At 51.8% G+C, this 10238-nt stretch overlaps 1 protein-coding gene across 4 annotated transcripts in view; it reads right to left on the reverse strand.

The window, feature by feature from the left end:
* Nucleotides 1-4882, reverse strand: part of DOCK5 (dedicator of cytokinesis 5) — a 142046-nt gene extending 137164 nt beyond the window's left edge. For 3 of the 4 annotated variants that reach the window (XM_030552020.1, XM_030552018.1, XM_030552017.1), the window contains exon 1: nt 4831-4882. In XM_030552020.1, coding sequence (XP_030407880.1) covers nt 4831-4873 — 43 coding nt within the window. In that variant the 5' untranslated portion in view covers nt 4874-4882. Of the gene's footprint in view, nt 1-540; nt 601-4830 lie in introns of those variants that run through there. The other variant, XM_030552019.1, reaches the window with a different exon arrangement.
* Between the last annotated feature and the right edge of the window lie 5356 nt (nt 4883-10238).

Below are 10238 nucleotides of genomic sequence, written 5' to 3' on the forward strand. Positions count from 1 at the left end.
GGCACTGGAACACAACAGTTACTTTTTGGGGAACTCTTCACAATGCTGTTAAAACATGCAGATCCCCATTTGACATACATTCAAATGTCATTATGGTAATTTCAAAAACACAGATTATTTTCTACCAGCCATAATGTTTCTATTCTATCCTCCAAAGTAAATAAATAAATAAAAACAACCACACACAACTTTGATCCTTTCACTGAGCCACCAGCTGAAACACGGCCCAGGCAAGTAGTGAATGAAAATTGTTACTGTCTAATAGCCTAAATGATATGAACTGGTGGTCTCAGCTCAGTTCCTCATCACAAACACCAGCATAATTAGCACTAATAGACACCCTTGTTGGCAGTCTTACCAAGGGTATTAAAGTATCCTCTCAATAAGAGGGGACTCCTCAAGGCTGGAATCCTCAGGGAGAGCATATTGTTGGGAGAAAAAGTTAAATGCCCCTTCTCCCAGCTCTTCCATCTTGTGCCATCTCAAGCATTAAAGAAAATCTCTTAAGCGTTTATTATGAAAGGCCCAGATTTTGCAAACCTGCTTATCTTTACTACCACAACACATACAGGCGCCAGCTTCTTCATTTCCCTGGAGGTGCTCAACCCCTACTCAGCCCCAGGCCCCACCACACTTCAACCTTCCCCAAGGTCCTACCCCTTTCCACCTCTGCTCTGCCCCGCCCCTTCTCTTCCTGCCTAGTTCCATCCCCTCCCCCGAGCATGCCCTGTCCTCCACTCCTCCCCCGGCTCCTCCTGCACACCACGGAACAGCTGATCACGGCGGGCAGGAGGTGCTGGTAGAGAGGGGAGGAGTTGATCAGTGGGGCCACCGGCAGGTGGGAGGCACTGTGGTGGAGAAGGGGGGCGCTAGCTAGCTGCCGGTGGGTGCTAAGTATCCACTAATTTTTTTCTGTGGGTGCTCCATGTCTCAAGCACCCATGAAGTCAGCACCTATGACGACACATCCCATTAGTAAAATTAAACATGTTCTGCAAGCACAGGATTGGGGCCTAGGAGAAAAGCACTTGACATGCGCTTCTGTAACCCATTAGCCAGCCAGATCTGAAAGTGAGAACTAGAAATACTTCATGCCAAGTATAAGCATCAAACATTGGCTCGTTAAAGAAAGGATGAATTAACCCTATTAAATGTGCTAGCGAAATAGACAAAAAAGCCAGAACTCTATGGACTCCATGCCCAAGTAAAGGGGAAATAAGAATCCTCCCCTGCCCCTTTACATACCTGTCTGGGCACAGGAATAAGAGCACTGTGCACCTGCTTACTCCTCCTATGTCAGGAGATCAGGGAATGGGCAAAACCAAGGCTCCACTCCACCTACTCACAGGCCAGTGCAGCTCAGCCTTCTGGGAAAATATAGACCAGCAGCAAATTACTAACCCCTGAAATATGAAAGAATTGCGTCTGAGTCACGCTACTTCCCAACGCTGTTTCTGAAGCGCAGCTCCCCTGCCACACCTTGCTCAGGAGTGTGCCCAAACTCACATCTAGTCCCAACTGTTTGGGTGAGGATTATTTTGTTAACCTGGCATCATTATGCCAATTATCGTACATTCTGCCAGATGGCAGCCCTCAGAGCAACCCTGATAATCCACAGACACGATCTCCCGCACCACCCATGTAATATACCGACGTACGAGACAGCCCGAGTCATTGCCAGCACACAAAGAAACAAAGTTCAGGGTGCGCAAATGTTACACGCCCTAAAAGTTAGCATGGGAGTCGCTAGATAAGACAGTGCTACGTTTAATAATGTTGTTAAGCCATAAACCACGCTGCAGCCCTGATTGTGCAGTGGGCCAACCCCAGCAGTCATGTGGAGCCTTTCGAAGTCAATGGGGACTTTTCGTGAGTGCACATGCCCTATCCTGTACAAATGAGTGCAGGATTGGGGCCTTGATCACTTTGAACTAGCGGATGGAACTATACGAAACAGCATCACAACAGCAGCTGTGCTTAGCATTTTTCATATATCCAATTTAAAACCTTCCAGCACTTCAACAAGTTTCCCAGGGGAAAAGAAGCGTCCTCTTGCTCAAGCAAACTGAAGGGTGGTTTGTGTCATTAGCGGTTTCCTGCCTGCCGCTCTTTTGTTTTCTAAAGGATATTTTCTACACCGGCTCAAAAGTTGTGGCTTTCAATGTATCACGTTCTCCACAAAAAGGGGGAACTCGCAAACCATTGCAGCAGGTGCTAAGCTTGTCCTAAGAAGTAGTAAATCAGCATTTCATGATTATTTTTAAATGCCAGCAAACAGGCAGGGCAGTTGGTAACAGATACAACCTCAGCTTTTGCAGTTCATCTCTTCACTCCCACTTCCCCAGTATCCACTTCCCTATAACACAACTCCAAAGCTTCCTCTCCCCAGAACATGGCACAGCCATACTCTGTCCTCAGTACCCCATTCCCTTCCCTATAACCCATGGGGGCAGGGAAGCTGGACACTGCAACACAGTCACTGCAGCTGTCTCTCCCGTCCTTCCCCATCCTGATAGCCTTTGGAGACAGTCCTAGAGGCAGACTCAAGTCAACAATTACCCCCAAAACAGGGTCAGTCCTAAGGCAGCAGACACACTTGCATTATTGCAAACACCAGAGCAGTACAGAACCAAACTGGAGCCAGATCACCCCTTCCAACTCCAAGGGCTTGAAGTTAAATAAAGTCCCAGGGAATATCAGCAGCTGAAACCTCCAGGCAAAGACAAAGTGGGGTAGGAATCAAAGAGTACTGAGAAGGGAATCCAAATGCAGTCAGAAGAATTCCAAGGGGGAATTTAGAGGGGGTGGATGGGATGAAATCAAAAGGCCCTGAATGGGGTGAGAGACGGAATTTGGGCTGGAAGTTGTTGTGGGGTGGTTGGGGAGTGTTAGGGTTGGAAGAGGACAGCAGAAGGGTTGCAGTGGGGCAGAGGGGGAATGTTGGGTAGGAAGAGGATTGCAACATGGCAGAATCATTGCAGTGAGGTGGAAGGGGAGTATTTGGGTGGCGGGCGGAGGGGAATGCTGGGTTAGAGGGGTGCAGTGGGGCAGGGCCAATACAGCAAGGACAGAGCACTGGGGGTGGGGGAGCCCTAGGAGCAGTGCAGGGGGGTGCAGTGGGGCAGAAGGGTTGCAATGGGGCATGAGGACAGAGCACAGGGGGGGAGTTCCAGGGGCCAGTGCAGGGGGGGGACAGTGGGGTTGCAGTAGGGCATGAGTACAGAGAACTAGGGGTGGGACAGGGTGTGTGAAAGGTGGTGCAGTGGGGCACAAGGCAAAGCACTGGAGGAGCCCTAGGGACAGTGCAGGGGGGTGCAGTGGAGTAGGGGCAGAGAGAGAGGACAGAGCATTGGGGGTGAGAGAGTCCCAGAAGCAGTGCATGGAGGTGCAGGGGAAATGTTTGGGTTGGAGGTTTCAGTGGGGCAGAGAGGGAGTGTTTGGGGGGGGGTTCAGTGGGGCAGGGGCAATACACCAAAGAAAGAGCACTGGGGGAGCCACAGGGGGGTGCAGTGGGGCAGAGGGGGAATGTTTGGGTTGGGGGTTTCAGTGGGGCAGGGGGCGCAGTAGGGTGGAGGAGTGTTTGGGTGGGGGGTGCAGTGGAGCAGTGAGACAGGGGGTGCAGTGGAGCAGGAGGAAGTGTTTGGGTGAGGGGTGCACAGGGACAGAGGGGGAGTGTTTGGGTGGGGGGAGTGGGTCAGGCAATGCACAGGGGAAGGGGGGAGTGTTTGGGTAGGGATGGTGTGGGGCAGGGGGTGCACAGGGGCAGGGTGGAGTGTTTGGGTGGGGATGGTGTGGGGCAGGGGGTGCACAGGGGCAGGGTGGAGTGTTTGGGTGGGGGTGCAGTGAGGCATGGGTGCTAGGAGACAGGGGGTGCAGTGGGACAGAGGAGGAATGTTTGGGTGGGGAGTGCAGTAGGGCAGAGGGGGGCACAGTGGGGCAGGGGGGAGTGTTTGTGGGGTGCAGTGGGGCAGGGGAAGTGTTTGGGTGGGGGGTGCAGTGGAGCAGTGTGCACACAAGGGCAGGGGGAGTGTTTGGGTGGGGGATGCAAGGGGCAGAGGGTGTTTGGGTGGGGGTGCAATGAGGCAATGAAGCAGTGGGGGAGTGTTTGGGTGGAGGTGCAGTGGGGCAGACGGGAGTGTTTCAGTGGGGGGTGCAGTGGTGCAGGGGGAGTGTTTGGGTGGGGATGCAGTGGGGTGTGTTTGAGTGGGGGTGCAATTGGGGTGCAGTGGGGCAGTGTTGTGGCAGGGAGTGCAGTGGGGCGGCGGTGCAGTGGAGTGTGTTTGGGTGCCGGGTGTAGGAGGGTGTGTGGCAGGGGGGAATGTTTGGGCAGTGGGTGCAGAGGAGCAGTGGAGGAGTGTTTGAGCAGAGGGTTCAGTGCGGCAGGGGGGAGTGTTTGGGCAAAGGGTTCAATGGGGCAGGGGGTGCAGAGGAGCAGTGGAGGAGTGTTTGGGCAGGGGGTGCAGAGGAGGAGTGTTTGGGCGGGGCTGCCATGGGGCAGGGGGTGCAGAGGAGCAGTGGAGGAGTGTTTGGGCAGGGGGTGCAGTGGGGCAGGGGGTGCAGAGGAGGAGTGTTTGGGCGGGGCTGCCATGGGGCAGGGGGTGCAGAGGAGCAGTGGAGGAGTGTTTGGGCAGGGGGTGCAGTGGGGCAGGGGGTGCAGAGGAGGAGTGTTTGGGCAGGGCTGCCATGGGGCAGGGGGTGCAGAGGAGCAGTGGAGGAGTGTTTGGGCAGGGGGTGCAGTGGGGCGGGGGGTGCAGAAGAAGAGTGTTTGGGCGGGGGGTGCAGTGGGGGTCTCCCCAGCGTGCCCCGCCGCCGGGCGGCTCCGCGCACTCACCGACCCCGTACTTCTCCCGCTTGGTGGGGATCCAGCGGGTCATGCTGGCGGCGGGCGGCCGGGCTCTCCCCCGGCGGCTGCTCAGCGCGGCAGCGGCCGCTCCTCTGCCCCCGGCCCCCGGCGCTGCTGTCTCGGGCTGGGCGCCTCGGGCTGCTCCGCCATGTTAGGGGCCCCGCTCCGCTCCCGCAGCTCTGCAGCGAACTTCCCGGCAACTCCCCGCCTCGCCCGGCCCCAGCGGCTCTCCCCGCCCCGGGAGCGATCACCTGCTCCGCGCCCTCCCCTCCGCCCTGGATGCCGTCCCGGGCTCGGATCTAGCACGTCCCAGACCGGGCTCGAGTCTAGCACCCCCCGGCTCGGACCTAGCACGTCCCAGACCGGGCTCGAGTCTAGCAGCCCGGGCTCCGGTCTAGCACACACACCCCAGCCCGGGGTCGGATCTTACACCCCTACCTAGCTTTGGCTCGGATCTAGCATCCCCTTTTCCTGGGCACTACCCACTCAGCCAGCCCAAGCTCGGATCTAGCACCCTCTGACCCCGGGCTCGGATCTAGCACCCCTCACCCAGTACAGGCTCGGATCTATACCCCCTTTCCTTAGGCTCGGAGCTACACCGCTTTCCCACTATCCTCCGGGCACCTAATCAGATCTACACACATACCCCCTCCTCACCAGACTTGGGCAACTTTCCAGCAAGGCACAGATTTGTTTCTGACAAGATTTGTTAACCCTGTGATGACTGCAGCCTGGATCTATTCCAGTGGCTGTTGCTACTGAAGCGTTTTCCCCTCCTTATTCGCTTGCAAGATGTTGATCTGCAGTTGGGAAACGCGAGCCAAGCCACAGATCGGAGAAGACGATTTTGAAAAAAGCAGAGGCCACTGGGGAAAGACCCCCTTACCAGTCCTTCCTTTTACCCTACTCGAAAAAACAAAAGTCCATAGGGGGGAACGTTTCCAAGCATTAGCAGCGTTATTTAGTTGGTATTTTAATTAAATTAAAAGTCCCTTCAGTTTAACAGATATAAATAAAGCATTGCAATAAAACTATTACCAACAGTAGAAACGCAATTGCAAGAGCACATTTTTGCAGGAACAATAAAACTAGAACTATAGACTTCCCTTGAAGTGAATGGCAAAACTCCTATTGACTTCAGCTAGGACAGGCTTGGGACCTCCTATGAGCCAATTTCAAAGGCTCAACACATAATTTATTTTTTACATTGCGTGTGGGCCCTGTTCCTGCACATGGATCTGTGCTGGTTTGAAACTTATGCCCCAAACCTGGATATCTGCTTCTGCTGAAAAAGGTCCACCATTTATTTATAGTGTGGGAGAGGGAGTGGAGGGTTTCAAACAGACCCAAGAAATTCAGTCTCTTAAATAACATAAATGTGGACAATGGGAGGCTATGGCACAACCACACACATGGGCAATGGCTAGTGCGGATGTACCTTTGTGGTGCATTTATACTTGGAGCTGGGGGCATGATTCCCAGCTCAAGGAGACATCCTGGCAATAACTCCCATTCAGCTAGCACTCAGCAGCAGGATAGGCTAGCTGCTCTGAATATGTGCCCATGGTTTTGCAGGGGTATGTATGTCCAGCGGCAAGCAACTCCCGCCACTACTCAGGTTATGCCTTACATAGTGGGGTCCTGACCTTGAATGGGACCTGTACATCCTACTGTAATAAATAATATATTGCCTCTTCTCCCAATACATGGCTTATTTGCTGCTTGACAGAACCTCAATTTCAGGCATAAAGAACCATTTTTATTATTACAGTCCTTGCTAACACTCTATGCTATACTGTATTTTAAATAAACCTGGTCCACTGTGTCAAAAATATGTAGCTCAAGGGTTTCTTACATGCACAGTAAGTTAGTCATCCTGTGGTGGAGATGTGTTGCAAGGTTACACCCAGTTTCTTTTAGAAAAACCCAGGCCCTTCACTAAAAAGATGTCTTGCATTTGTTTCCAAGAGCTGCTCACAGTATTTTTATGATGGCCATACCTTTATTTGGACAAACCCATCTAAAGCAATGAATGTCAGAGGCAGTGTGGTTTGACGCTTATAGTTGGAACTGGTTGTGGTAACTTCTACCAGCAGCTCGGAGATGGAGTGTGTTTTATGACTGGTACAAGAAACAAGGGTTTACATTACAGGAAAAAAAGACATGCAAGTCAGAACAAGTTAAATAATTTATTCTTTATATAAACACCAACTCAACTATATGCTAGGTGGTTGACATGTGGCATATGTAAGAAGACAATAACCTTGTCCCTAAAAGCATATAGTTCCTGGCCCTAAAAGATTTATCAGACCAGATCCTCACAGAAATGCACAGCACCTTACAAGATCATGTTCATTACCATGGGATGTGAGCATCGTATGAAATTATGAGAATGAGTGAAGATTAAGTGTGTAGAACACCTTTCCTTCTCCTACTGTGCATAACTAATCTGAGCAGGTAGAAGGGTTTTGCAAATCCTTGAAATCCACAAGATTCACCCATCCCACCTTAGGAAGCTTCATTTTGTAAAATGCTTTGAGATCTTTGCCAATGCGATCAGATGCTCAACCATGCTAGGTTTGGACTTGAAGCAGCTGACAAGAATGTGATAAGGGATCATAATAATAATGGTAACTCCAGATCTTTCTGTTCTGTCTGGTATCCAAAATGTCCCCTGATGTAATTTAGAGCAGCCTTCCCCACCCCCTGACATCCTCCCTTCTGAGAAAGAGCAATTGTCAATTGCTCCTGGAGGCCAGTCTTACTCTTGCTTTCCTGTGCTGGACCAAGAATCTGGCCTAAAGTGCTTGTAGCAGTAGACAATCTCGATCAATGCTTCAAGCTAACCATTCTTCTCACTGATGCAGTGTGTTACATTTGAGCAAACATTCAATTCAGTTTCAATGCCCCTCCCTAGGATATCCTTAGATAGTGGATAATGTCTGTTTCTTTCTGAGTAAGGCGGCCCTGTTTCTTATCACACAGACTACACTTTTATCTTTGAAGTGACTTTCTGTACTGTCAGAGAACAGAAGAGGGATAGAGAAATATTTTGTAGACAAGGGCTTCATTTTGAAAAGCGCTCAGTTCCCACAATTGGGCTCAGCTTATCAAAAAAGGCACCAAACCAAGTGCCCAGATTTTCAGTATAGCTCAGCATGCAGGCTATATGTCTGGGTGCTGAGCTCTTTTGAAAGTCTGGCCCTTACTTAGGTGCTTAAGTGGGAGCTGATTTTTTTTTTAAATGACTCATGAAGTGTAGTATGTTCAACCCTCTACTGCTACCTAGTGCCATGGGTGTCAGGTAACTTTGGCTGTGTGCTGGTGTCAAACATTGTAATGATGACAACTTTTTTCAAGGTGTTTAAGATTTTGCCCCTGTGTTCCAATGGGGGCAAGGAAAATGTTTGGCAGCAAGTGGAAAACCAAAAGCAAAACACAACTGGTGAATAAACAGTAAGTAGCGTTGGTGTTTTTATTAGTGAAATAGGAAAAGTTGGTGAATTTCTCATTAAATGTAAGGATTCATCAGCATCCGTGCTGTATGTAGTGAACAGTCTCAGATGGATCTCCTGCCTCTCAATAAAGAGTCCTGTGGCACCTTATAGACTAACAGACATATAGGAGCATGAGCTTTTGTGGGTGAATACCCACTACATTCGTCAGATGAATGTAGTGGGTATTCACCCACGAAAGCTCACGCTCCAATACGTATGTTAGTCTATAAGGTGCCACAGGACTCTTTGCTGCTTTTACAGATCCAGACTAACATGGCTACCCCTCTGATACTTGACTTCCTCTCAGTGTGTGTTTCTGGCTTAGAAAAGTGACTCTGTTCAAGTAACATCTCCTTCACGCATTTGCTCCCTGTGGGTCTTCAGTCATATCTGCTCAATTTTTTTTTAAAGTTATATCACTGTGTAAGGAGGCGCCCTGGCTCCCTGCCGCGCCTGAGAGGGACGAGCCAGAGCAGGTGCCTCAGTGGGCGGAGCCAGCACTGCCTGTTCTTTTCCCCCCACTCCACGAAGTCAAGGGGCGGGACAGGAAGTATAAAAGCCCGGCCCCAGCGCTCAGTTGGGTACAGGTTGCCGGAGAGGACAGATGCTGGTACCCGGGCTCCCGCCAGGCCCAGCCTGCCTCGCGCCCACTACCCGGAGGAGCGCTGGCCGGACCTGCCTCGCACCCACTACCCAGAGGAACGTCGGCCTGACCTGCCGTGTACCCGATACCCTGAGGAACGGCCTGAGCTTCCCCATGACTGGTACCAGGAGGAGCCCATGGTCTGGGACCCCCCAGATGATGCTGGCAAGGACCAGGTACCCAGAGAGGGGGAGATTGGAAGTGGCCCAGGGGTAGCTGACCCTGATTTAGCTCCTGAAGAGCCCAAAGCCATGTCAGTGTGTTGCGGCCAGGATCACCACTGATCGCAGCAGGTCTTGACAGCTGCTAGGGCCCCGGGCTGGAACGCAGTGGAGTGGGAGGGCTGCGTTCCCCCTGCCACCTGTAACCGGGTGGCAGACTCCCCCTCTTACTGCCTATTGCCACTGCTCTGGCCTGATCCAGAGGGCCAGAGCTAACTAGACTTGTGTTTGGTGCCTTGCCCGAGCCCAGGGCCTGGGCTGATACTGTGTTTGCTCAGCCCCTGCTAGAGGCCTGGGCTTGAACTGCTACTGCCCTGCCCTGTCCACGGGCTGGGGCTTATTTACTTTGAGAGCCCTGACCCTGGCTAGAGGGCCTGGGCTCTACCTTGTTTGCAGACCCTGTACCCCCTCAACACCTGCGGAGGGGCTAAGCCTACCTGGACTGCAGCGTGCTAGGAGGTGCCCTGGCTCCCTGCCGTGCCTGAGAGGGACGAGCCCCAACATGACCAGCTTACACACTGCTTAACCAAGATAGCTATGGAAGAGTGAGCTGGAGTCTATTCCCTCAACAGAACCATAGGCTAAGTTCTGACTGAAGTCATGCCAGTGTCATAGTTCAGAATTGGGAAAGATACCTTAGTGTCTAAAATATGGGTACTAGCATGAATTCCCCTAAGCTTAATTACCTGCTTAGATCTGATAAGCTGCCACCAATCAGGAATTCCAGTGCCTGATACACTGATTCTCCCCAAAACCTTCCCTGGGGACCCCCAAGACCCAGACCCCCTGGATCTTAACACAAGGAAAGTAAACCCCTTTCCTCACCGTTGCCTTTGTCTGCCTTCCCCTCCCTGGGTTACCCTGGAAGATTACTATGATCCAAACCCCTTGAATCACAACACAGAGAAATTAGGTCTCCTGGAGAGAGACAGATTCATGCTCTGAATCTAAAACAAAGGGATTCCACCCTTCCCCTCCCTTCTCCTTCCCTGTTAAGTACAGACTCAATTCCCTTGAGCCTCAACAAGGGAAAAA

The sequence above is a fragment of the Gopherus evgoodei genome, chromosome 2, assembly GCF_007399415.2.
Source record: "Gopherus evgoodei ecotype Sinaloan lineage chromosome 2, rGopEvg1_v1.p, whole genome shotgun sequence".
NCBI lineage: Eukaryota > Metazoa > Chordata > Testudines > Testudinidae > Gopherus > Gopherus evgoodei.